This window comes from Molothrus ater, chromosome 8, assembly GCF_012460135.2.
Source record: "Molothrus ater isolate BHLD 08-10-18 breed brown headed cowbird chromosome 8, BPBGC_Mater_1.1, whole genome shotgun sequence".
Lineage (NCBI taxonomy): Eukaryota > Metazoa > Chordata > Aves > Passeriformes > Icteridae > Molothrus > Molothrus ater.
In genome coordinates this window covers 25,952,546-25,964,443 of record NC_050485.2, presented here as the reverse complement: position 1 = coordinate 25,964,443, position 11,898 = coordinate 25,952,546, and the positions used below count along the sequence as shown (strand labels likewise).

The following is an 11,898-nucleotide window of genomic DNA, read 5'->3' as shown; positions in this document are numbered from 1 at the left end:
GCAGGCAGAACTGGAGTTTTCAGGAAGCCTATTCTGAACTCCACCTGTTCTTTTAACAGAAAACAGTCTTTGGAAAAGAAGGCTTAATCCATAGCTGACATGAGCTACATCTGCTTGTCTTTAATGTAATAAATACAATCAAGAGACCATCCCAGGGCTATTTATTTGTTCACTAGCTCTGGAGAGCAATAGAGTCATCAGAACACAATAGAGTCATCAGAACAGCATGTGAGCCTCCCCTGCAAGGGACAGTCCAGCCCAAGTTGTTCAAAAATTTTAGCAAAACTTGTACCTTTCCACTGAGTAATTTACTGTCACCTCTTGTAATGGGGTTGCCTCATGGACTTTGGTGCAACTCTTCTGTTGGGCACTGCAAAGAAGTGCTGAAAGAAAGTTTTGACTGGCTTTTTCCTGAAACACCTTAGCTGGAGTAAGTGAAACAATGAAACCACTGTGCCTGGGGTGGTCCAATCTAGGAAGAGAATACATCTTGAGAACAACTTTTATAAACAAAAAAGCTGCCCAACCAAAACTGCTGTGTTGGCCACACAGCCATTCCTTAGAGCACATCAAGATTTTTTATGCTCTTGCCTCATCTGCAGGATGGGCCAGTTAATTGTAATCTGGCTTTGGAACACAGCCTTAGTAAAGTGGCTTGAGAAATTCATGTAATAAAAATAAATCTTGCGTGAAGCAATGCTGGTAATTGCCAAAACACAAGAGTTTCTTACATTACAAATTCTGAGTTGACCTGAAATGTGGCTGATGGTGTTTTGGTTGGTTGGGTTTCTTTTACAATTTATTTTCCAGTTTTAATAACTGGTCTAGACAGCAAGAAGCCTGGGAACTCATGCTCTGGGCCTTTGCACACAAATTACCTACCCCAGTGCCAGCAAATCCTGCTATAGTCAGAGACTACTTAAAAACACTGAAATGACAGGGAAAGTTACTGTAAAAGTAAAGAGTTCAAGCCCCCCCAAGCTACAGAGATGGAAGAGATATTTGTCAGAGATTTGTGCCTGTCAGATAAGGGTACTGTGCAAAATGACCAGTATGGGCTGCATGTTTCCTCTTCAACCATTTCCTATAAGGCCATACTTTTATCTAGCACAGCCTCAGTCCTGTGCAAACTGAAACCCATAGTGGAAATTAAACCAGTATAAACCTCACTCAGATCTAGGATTGCCCCAGTCAGTTTAAGTATTTAGAAGTCTCAACAGTAGCAAATTGAAATTCTCATGGTCATGGCAATCCATTTCTCCTTTGCCTTCCCTAAAGCCAGTGAGTGCTGTGTCACTTATTTATGTAGCTGCTCGGTCTCACAGGTTTGTAAATACAAAAAGGGACTTTATCTGAGAGGACTGCAATTCAAGAGTGGAGATCTTTAGAAGGCAAAACCTACAGCAAACTTCTGTGCTTCCCCTTGAGGTTCTGCTCACCTGCAGCAGCTGTGGCAGGGTCTTGGGAACAACCACTCTCTTTGCAACAGTTCTGTGAAGAGTGAGGTTGCTGAAAACATTCCTGGGTCAGGCCCAAGAGAAGGATTGCTGCTGCCTGGGAGCTGGTGCTGCTCTTTGCATTGTAATTTGTCCAATCTTCATCTGGGCTCTAAAAACTTTCACTTAGACAGTAAAATAAGGAGGGACATTTGCATGAGGATGATGGTGCCACCCACCCAAGCCAGCTCTGGTCTTGAGCAAAAGGCTCTGCTACATAAAAGCACTTGCATTGCTTCCTTCTGCAAAGCAATTCCCTTTCTACACTGAACTCACCTCACACTGACTCCTTGGTCTGTACAGAAGTGCAAAAACTTCTCACAGTGGGTGCTGATTGAAAAAGGTTTGCTCTCACCTAGACTGAAAGGTGCTGTTACTTCCCAAAGAGACTTTATCCATGAGGAATATGAGTGAGCTGCATTTTACACCTTGCCTGTCTGACTGACCTGCTGAAACTGGGACTTCCTGGGGTGATGGATACTATTTCGTACAGTTATCCAGCACTCTGGGATAGGAAAGAGCTTTTGTATTTCCCCATCAAGCCTTCCAGGAGGAGATCCAAAACAATTAATTGAGACATATTTTTGAAAGGGGATTAAATGGAAAGAATTTCCTAACGTTAGCTGAATGGAGCATTAGCAAGAGCACTGGTAGCCCTAGTTATGGCCTAGGCCTGTGCACATTTTAACAAGAAACCACAATATTAAAACCACCATAAAATACTTTAAATTCCTTCATGGCTTATTCTGCTTTCCTGCAACATCCCTCAAGATCAAAATTAATCCTTGCTGAAGCTGTATCCTTGCTGTATTAAAATAAAGCTTCATCACATGTCTGCAGCACAGAGGTCTGCAAGCCAAGATGTTGGATGACTTGCTGAAGGCCAAACTACCCAGCTCACCCCACTATTTGCTGCAGGCCTCACTGGGGTACTACAAACCAAGGTGCTGATTTTTTCCAGTGTGATAAAAATAAATTGCTGCCCACAGCTTTTACAGCATGGCTAATGTTGAAGATCTTTCCCCAAATAAATTACATTTCACACCTTTGACCTGCATCAGCCAGGCCAGCAGCACCATGTGACTCAGCTGTTCAGCTCTGTATGAGCCCACACCTTGAAGGACACATCCACCCTTCTCAGCCGTCCCTGATCCTTGACACTTTTGAAGGGATCTCAACACATGCATGTTGTGAGACAACTCCACAAACAGGACCCCTCCATAAAAGGTATTTAGTACCACAGCCAAAACACCAGTACCCACAGACTCCCTGTTCCTGCCTCTGCCTAACAACTACACCATCAGCCCTCTTTGCAGGAGGAAATAAGCAGAGAAGCAGAGGCCGGTGCTGGTGTATTATTCCCAGTTAAAGAACCTGCCTTTCAGTAAAAGGAAAACTTTGCCTGTGCAAATACCACTCTCCTGTATTCATCCTCCCAAATGTCACTCAGATGTGTTGGCACATTTCAAGAAGATGTGACAGCACATCAGTGTTCTCTAGGTATTCTGTGCAAACTGGGGAACAGAGAGGCAGAAGGACACACTCCTCTTCCCCGAGGGTCCCACAGGACAATTCAGAGATCACATTGCTGATGCAGAGGAGTTTCAGTCACTATCCAGTCACGGAATTTCTCACTCACTGGACAATGTGTCCATGGGAGAAAGCTCCAGGAAAAAAAAATAGGACTTTATTCTACTTTTTTATAGCTTTTCATTGTTATCACCTCCCTAACCTCAGAATGAAGTCCTGTTTTTTACCATTCTCTTCCAGGAAGCGACCTTGATTTCTCTCTCCAATGATGCATGTTTGGTGTCAGAAAAAATGCCACAAGAAAAGCTTATGATCCTGGGTGGGGAGGAAATAGAACAACTATCTCCAGTTAGGGCACCCATTGGATCCCACTTCCACTGAAACCAAATGTTTCACCCATTCCAACAGAGCAACACAACAAACAGGGAACAGTGAATACATGAGAACAAAGCAGGAAAGCAGGAGGCCAGAGCTCACAAAAAGATGGCAGCAAACAAGCAAACAACCAGACAAAAGGAAAACACAATCACCCACCCCAGAAAATGATAAGTCTGTCTAGTTAACCCCCTTTCTATTGACCTACAGATTTCTTGAGACAGACAGATGTGAGACCACCTTCGTCACTGACATGCTGCTAATGGAACGGACGTTAAAATGACCTTCAAGTGACAACTTGCCACAGGATAACCATGACAAATGCAGCCAGATAGTCATCTCCACCTTGTCTGCAGACACGAGGTGACATTCCATAATACACTCGTGTCAAAAGAAGGAAAATGCTGGATGGTCTTTTTAATGGGTTTGTCTGTAGCAAAGAGACCCACTGGGGATCTAATTTACAGAGGGAGGACTTGACAGAATGAGCTTATGAGGGAGCTGTGCGTGCGTGTGCATGTCTGCCTACTGCATGGGAAGGCTGCCTCAGGAAAGCGCACCCAATTCTGCTTTTACAGGAAAAGTCACCATATTCTTGTAAAATTATAGCAACATCTCTAAAAATGGGTTATCTTGAACACTGCAACAGCAAGAGACCAGAACAGTGAAGGGAGATTTGAGGAGGATGGCAGCTGTGTGAGGTGAGAAAATGCAGGATCCACAAAGCAGAAATAAAGCAAGGCAGAACAACTTTGAAAGGCCAGAGAAATGTTTCATCACATAAGAAATTATCAAAACTCTGGCTGAAATCTGCTAGGATCTGCTACAAAGAACCCACCAGCACCAGAGCAACCAATCCCAGGTCTTTGGAGTTATTAGAAAGGTTCTTAGATTTGTTTTCTTCCTTGACCTCCCCCTGGCTGGACCATTGCTGCTGAGCATTCAGGCAGGTGGCTGGTGATGGAAGTTCATCTCCTGTGACATTTTCCCCATTTACTTGCACTTGAGATCAGGACCCCTTTGAGACCACAGTACTAGAAAAGGTAGGAGATACCAAACTGCCCCAGAGCATTACGAACAAACATTTTAAAAGCATTTATTCCAACCATAGACATGTCACTGTTTTATACCAACTAGGAGAGCAGGGCCATTCTCCATCCCTTGAACTTCAGTGCTTCTCAGCTGTTGTATTGCTTTCCCAAGTGGGCATTTAACACAAACAGGAATAACAGGAAAAGAGGTGCTGTGACAGCTACGGAAAAGGGCTCATAAATAAATAAATCCAACTGGTATCCAACTGCTCAGCACCAGCACTGCCAGTTGTCAACACTTCCAAGGAGAATAATAATGAATAAATAAGACCTTGCTAGAGCTGAAGTTTCCTACCTTTCACCACTCTACAGACTGTTTCAAGCCTTGTGTCATCCAGATATCATATAGATCCCAAAAGTAAATTCAAGTAGCATTTCTTCTTTCAAAGCCCTTGGGCTCCATTTGTAACCTAGAGCTTAATTCACTCTGTGGCAGACTCCTGCTCCTGCCAGGTAACCTCCCAGAAAGAAGAATAGATGGATTGAGACACTGGATTACATGCACACAAGTGAAAACATGTTTAACAACTGCAACCAGATGCAAACTTAGTAAGCAAATTAAAAAAAAAAACCCAGACTGGAGAGAAATCATTCATTACAGCCATGGAAAGATTATTTCTCTACTCAAGCATGTGCGTTGTGCCTCTTACAGGGAATGACACGTTTTGGAGAGTGGGGGAAACATCAGAGTATTTAAAACACAGGCAAAGTCTACATGAGACTTGCTCAGGATGTCACTGCAGGACCAAAGGGCACAAGAAGAACAGCAGCTGGCTGAAGTGACAGGAACGACCAAGATGGAAGAACACAACTCATTTCAGATACAGAAATGTTTAATGGCGTTAAAGTGCTACTTTAATGGGGACCATATGCTAACATTTAAACACAATTCCACTGCACTGCTAAATATGGTTGTCTTTATTTTTTTTACTTTATTTTACCTCTTTTTACCCAACCCTATCTAAAACAATAAAATAAAATCTAAAGGACTGAAATTAACAACCCATTCAAATCAGCAATAAGTTATGAATTTTATAAAGCATTTTTTCCTCTTTTTTTCTTAGTAATGAGGGGTAATTAAATTACTTAAGGATATACAAAGTTTCAAACAATGCCATAGGTGAAGACTCTATTAAGGTTTTTAAAACTTGGAAAACAAAATAATCCTGGCCATTAAAAAGACAAAAATAAAAAAGCAAAGCCCTCAAAGTGCAGGTTAGAATGCTTGTCTTGGAGAAAATTAGAAAACATTCGCTATAACAGCTCTTAACAGCACCTGCACAGATAAGGTGGCAAGGCCCTTGGGAACAGGACGTGCAGTCAAAACGTTACATTAACATGAGAGACGTGCTGAGCTTAACTAGGTTAACTACTGGACTGGAACTTCAAAAGTCAGCAAAGGGAATGATTCTAAAAAGAAAACTGAAGAAACCCCCACCAAACCTGGCCTCTTCCAGCTTAGCACAGCCTTCATCCATTGTGTGCATGGCAAAAAAATGTTCTTTGCATTTCATTGGGTCAAGTGCTTCATCAAAACAGAGATCTTTTCATGGCATAAATTCATATAAAAGACATCTAAGGTTTCATATGGACAAGCTCTAAAAAGATGCATCAGACTTGGGGTGTTTTCCCTCCCAACACATTTACAAATGTTTATCAAAAAATCACTTCAAATAAAAAGGTCATAGTGGCTCAGTATCTGGGCATGACTGTCTGGTGTGTCACCTCTCGAGTGCTGGTTTCGTTCTGCCCTCAGCTGGCCGTGTGCCTGCGAGGGGCACACATCTACCAGGGACCTGCTGGCGCTGGCACAGCCCCAGGCCTGACAGCCCACCCTGTGCTGGTAGGTTACAGGTGTGTACCTCTCGCTTTAGCCACGCTTCTGAGGTACTCACTGTTCAAATGATGTCCAACAGAAAGCTGAGTTGAATGGTGTTCTCCCCTGAACATCGCTGCCCCTCTCCCTCTGGGCACAGAATGAGACCTTCATCATTATCGGCACTGTTATTCCTAGGCTACGTAAGCCTTCTTAGATTTCCTAGTACATTATGACAGCATTAGATTGTGGTAAACTGTAGGATACAGTCCTCTCAGGACCACAAAAGCTCTTCAGAAGGGCCTAAATTAGGTTGTTCAATCTGAATGCGGTGTAAGAAATTTTGACATTTCTCAGATCTCATGACAGAAAGAGAGGGATGAGTTTCTAGTATCCTCTTTCAAACAATTTCAAATAAATTCAAAACAAAGTGTTTCATCACTAAGGTCTAGATCCAGGTCCCACAGAAACAAACGGATTTCATTGACTGCAAAGGGACTAGTATTTGGCCTAACTTTTTGCCAGCAGAAATTGGGATTGGTAACATGACCAAATGAACAAATATGGGTTTCTGGGGAGGCTTCCTTCACCCAAAAAGCTCTATATACAGGTCTCTCCAGGCCTAGCTGTCAATATGTCAATTCTGAAAGAGGATACTGGCATCTAGGACCCAGTTTGATCATCCCAGTGAAATCATTCACCCTGCACTGTTGTCTCACTTGGTTCTAGGAAGCAAACGAGAGCTTGACACTGGCGCTGGAGTAACCCTCATCACTCCCAATACTCTGCAAGCTGCTGTGATCATCAATGTCACTGATGCTGGTTGTGCTGATATTGTCCACTTCTCCATGGGAGAACTCTGTGCTTTCAACGTCCACTTCAATCTCTTCTAGAAAGGGAAATGAGAGAAATACACACAGGTTAGCACTACACACCCAACTGCCCCTTCATGCCAGCAAGCTCCTGGGACTCCCCTAACACAGGGAACTGAAGCAGTCATCTGGCAGGTTCCCCCTGGAATGGGCTGTGGTCATTGTTCATAAAAAGACTAATACCAGCTTGGAGGTTTTTGTAGGGATTTGGCAAACGGATTTCACTCCTCCACACACCAGCCACACTGTCAGCGTAGTTGAGCCACCCCACACACTGAGCTTGTCCCACCACCTCTTTCTTTGGACCTCTAATACCCCAGTGTTAAAAAAAAGAAAAAACAAATAAAATTGAGTGCAAGAGAGAAAATGGAGCATGAAGTCAACCCTAAACATGCTAGCTGCTTGACTTTATATTGCCAAAGCCAGGACCACACACAATTACAATGCATTACACCATGGGAATCTGGGTTACTCTCAAACATGCTCAGTGGATTTTGGAACAGACATCTTGTTTTTAAGAAAGACTTAAAAAGCAAAGATCTAATTAACCAGGTATCTTGGTTCCCATATTGTTCAGGAATTTTCCAAAGGATTTTTGTTTTAAACTACAGATTCATAGCCAAACTATCCATCATCTTCTGGTCTGTCAGTAAATATCAAACCATCTATTGTGCCTAATGGTCTGTCCACTGCAGGGATATATTTAAAAAGGAAGTTATCTTAATTCAGTTAGCCATTCAGATAGATCTAGCCAGTTTTGACTGAAGAGGTGAGCTCAATGGGAAGTTTGGTGGGGGGGCTGGGGGGTAGGTGTGTGAAACATTGGTTCCAGTTTTATTGATATCTTACATTTTCCTCTTTTTGTTGCCAAGAGATTCAGCAGACCAAAAATCACAATGAGCATCTCAACTTTACCATCTCTTTCAATGCCATGGAAATCAGTTCAAGTTGACAGCAACAACAATTCTTCCAGACTTAGAATTAATGCAAAATACTAAACTCTCCATATGTATGTGTGTGTATGTGCCTGTGTGTGAGCAGAATCAGCAACCTAAACACCAAAGGCCATGAGAAGGGGAAGCTGAGAGAGAAGAAATGGATGAATCTCATTCTCTCACTTCAGAGTCCTGGCAATTCCGTGCTGGTTCAGCAACACCCACCTCGCTCCGAGTCCGAGTGATCCGAGGAAATGGTAGATCCAATGCTGTCCATTCGTATTCGCTCTATCTCCTGAGGACCCTGTAGCTGTTCCAGTCTTCTCTTTAGGAATCTTTGTTCTCGTTCCAGGTTCTCAAGCTGGTGTTGGCTTCTCCTCTCAGCCTCTTCAAGTTTCTGAGATGATCAAATATAACTCAGTAATTGCTTTTATCCTTTTCTCCTTCCCTCCCACCTCCACTGCCCTGCCACCTGTCTTGCTTAGACCTTCCCAGTCCCAGACGGATTCAAGTTCAAGTGCCCTGAACCAAGCTGCCTCGCAGTCTCCAAGCACAATGCCTTCTCCCCACATCTTTCCACCTCTCAGCTCCTGATAAATCATACCCATTAGTACGAAGAGACTCTGAGGACTGAGCCTCTCCAGGGGACACGCTGTGAATGGCAGCAGTCTGTGGGTCATCCCACCCGGGACCAGACACCTGCATTACCGCCTGTGCCCACGGAGGGGCCTCACACCCCCAAACCAATCCACTCCAGGGTTTGTTACGAGCTGCTCCAACATAAAAACGTGGCCCGGGACTTCTGTGTTCTTTACTGCATGGTTTAGAAGGATTTCTCAGAAACAGTTTTCTATTCAGTGAGTGATTTACATAACCTACTACAGATTTCTTTGATCACAGCTGGGAAATCTACCAGGGCACTGTTCTTTGTTTCCTACGACAAGCACATTGCATAAGGAGGAGTCATTTCAGGCTAACTCTGTCCCTTTGGCAGTACTTTTCCTCCCTCATCACCCATCTTCCCTCTCTACATCCTGACCTGCAACGAAGTATTTCAGCCTCTCCCAGATACTGACAATGCTGCATTTTCTTTTCACATCTCTCTTTGCCAAAAGTGGAGCTGGAAGAGCTAGGCTAGCTGGAAGGTTCACACATGGAACTCCAGCAAGCCAAACCTGTCTCACACTCTTGTGGTTTGTGCTTATGCTTCGGCAGTGGAAACTCAGTAGCACACCAGAAAAAAAGCTGCATTTCCCATCAAAATGCAGTCACTCAGCAGTAGGTATGTTTTTCTTTAAAGAGATACAGCTGTCAACAAATGATCACAATACAGAACAAGATCTTTGCTCTTCAAATTCATCATTTTTGTACTTAAGGAGTTCATTATGGACTCTTCCAACAATGTGGCTTGTGGCAATAATAAATGGCTAACCAAGGGGGCAAGGCTTGCTTGCTCTTTTTATTTATTTATTTACTTTTTAACAGTGCCACGTTTCCTTCAACAGAGTTAGCTCTAGGCAGCAAGGATGACAATTGCACTGCACTTCCCAAGAGCCCACGCTGAAAGCAGCAGGGAAAGGCAGCTCTTACCTTGATATGTGCTTTGGCTTTGTTGAGCAGCCCAAGCGTGGTGTGCCGGGTGCAGTCTGGTCCGAGCGGTATCAGAACTTTTAAGCGTTCTAGACACAGGCGGAGGTGAGCTCGGCTGCAAGGGGAGAACAGGAGGATCAGAGCCATGCTTTCTGCAAGGGAATGTCACTTCTTTTATTGCTGCCCCCCTATGAGGCAGTTTTCAGGCTTCCCTGTTTCCAGGCATGACAAGATTCCCCTCAGGTACCAGCACAGACTGTCGCTGAACTATTTACGCTTCAAACATCAGCTGCTCACCAATACTTTCATTATTGCTAACCTCTGACAGACACTGTTTATTTTCTTGCTGTCTGAACAGATAATCTGACCCATCTGGATGAACTTTGTGCAGGGGCAAAGGCACAGAAGAAAATGGTACAAGTATCTCATGGATTTCCACTCTCTCTGAGCTATTTGCTGTCTCTTTTGCTGAGAAGAACTTTTGTGAAAGCAGTTTTGAATGACTGCTACCCCCTGCATGCTTGTCCATTGCTAGCTCAGGGACATTTGCTATGAACTGACCCGAACACCTTCTTTTTGCATGAAATTAAGACCATCAATGGAAAAATGGTCAATTCAAAACATTGAAACAATCCCTGGCAATTCAAGGAGTGACAGGGATAGTAGTTCCCAAGAACTGCACTCTTTCTCCTTCCTGGGCCCAGGTCTGAAATGCTGCTGGGGGTGCAAGGTCTGTGGGAATGAGAGAACCCAAGACCTTCCCCCAGGCAGACTTCTGACCTTGGCTACAAAGACAGGCTCCAGCACAACAGCACTGCTGGTGATATGATCCATTTTCTGCAGTACATGGCAACATGTTCTGGAGTAAATGGTTCAGGCAGCAGTGACAACCCACATCGTCCTCAGGCTGCAGAGGAAAACTGTTCCCACTGTCTCTTCCTCTGGAGCACATATGCAGGGATGAACAGCAGATTTATGGAAAACTATCTAGTGTGTGTTGCCTTTTTCCCCTCCCTCTCTCTTTCCCAGACATTAATGATTTATGTCCAAAGTTGTCATCCCAATCAATAACACAATGACATCAGCTTTACCATTCACATACAAGAAACACCAGTGCAAAAGACTCCTGAAAGCCTATCCCAGCCCCTGCTCATGCACAAAGAAACTGAATCTTAGCCTGATCCATCTCAATGCAGGGGAAGGAAAAAAAAAAGAAAGAAAAAAAGAGCATGGACAGTTCATTTCCATTTGTTTTTCAAATGCACTATTGCACCCAGTTTGAAAGGGGTGGGGGAGAGGAGTCTGTAATCAGGCAATTATGTCAGTGACAAGCAAGGATGATTAAGGGTGGAAGGGTCAGGGGTTTTGCTGATGAACTGTCAGCACAGGGGAGTGTTCACTGGCCGTGCTGTAGAAGTGAGCTCCTCACAGTTTCTACCATAAATCTCTTTACGAAGGGTTCATCATTCTGTTTCAATAACAGTCACAGGGCTGCATATTACCAGCAAGAGCCTTGAAGAAAGCATGTTTTCCATTAAACATTAACAAATACAGGGGTGGGGAAAGGGAAATCATAATCCAAAAATCAAACTGAAAGAACAGTAATCACATCAATCTCATCTCCTACTTCTTAAGTTGCTCTAGGGCAAACCCCACTGTCATTAAACTCATATGGTTGACATGGGGGGGATTTTTTTTTACCTGAAAGCCAGTTTTCAACACAGAGCTTGGTCAGGAGTGTGCACCCACTACAGGTGTTTTGCCTGTGTCCCATGATGACCAAAAGGGGAAGCAATGAAAAAGTATTGCTGGTTCACAGTGGCACTACAGTTCGCGTCATCTCTTAGGACCCTGGACACTGACTTCTTGCACAGAAATGAATCTTGTGGTCAAAGAGGGGTTTGAAACCAATTTTTGGATATGGCACAGACTTTCTGAATGGCCACACAGGCAAGTCACTGATTCAGAGCTGTCAGAGCACAGCCACTAAGCTGCAGCATGGAGCAGGATGTGTCTCCTCACAGCACAAGTATCAGCTCCAGCCACACACTTCACCTACAGATCTGCCCAAGTTAAACACACTGATCAAGCAGAGCCCAGATCTGGGGCTCCACCTAACAGCAGACTGCTACACAGCATCTGCTACAGGCAGGTACCACAGACCTGGAGGCAGCTCCCAGCCCATGGTGAAAA

At 43.9% G+C, this 11,898-nt stretch overlaps 1 protein-coding gene across 2 annotated transcripts in view; it reads right to left on the bottom strand.

Annotated features, from left to right (window-relative positions):
• Positions 1–5,307: 5,307 nt before the first annotated feature.
• MXI1 (MAX interactor 1, dimerization protein) overlaps positions 5,308–11,898 on the bottom strand; it is a 54,943-nt gene continuing 48,352 nt past the window's right edge. For both annotated transcript variants that reach the window (XM_036386169.2, XM_036386170.2), the window contains exons 4-6: positions 9,706–9,820; positions 8,341–8,512; positions 5,308–7,197 (exon numbers count right to left, since the gene is read on the bottom strand). In XM_036386169.2, the coding sequence (XP_036242062.1) occupies positions 7,034–7,197; positions 8,341–8,512; positions 9,706–9,820 (451 nt within the window). In that variant the 3' untranslated portion in view covers positions 5,308–7,033. The remainder of the gene's footprint in view (positions 7,198–8,340; positions 8,513–9,705; positions 9,821–11,898) is intronic.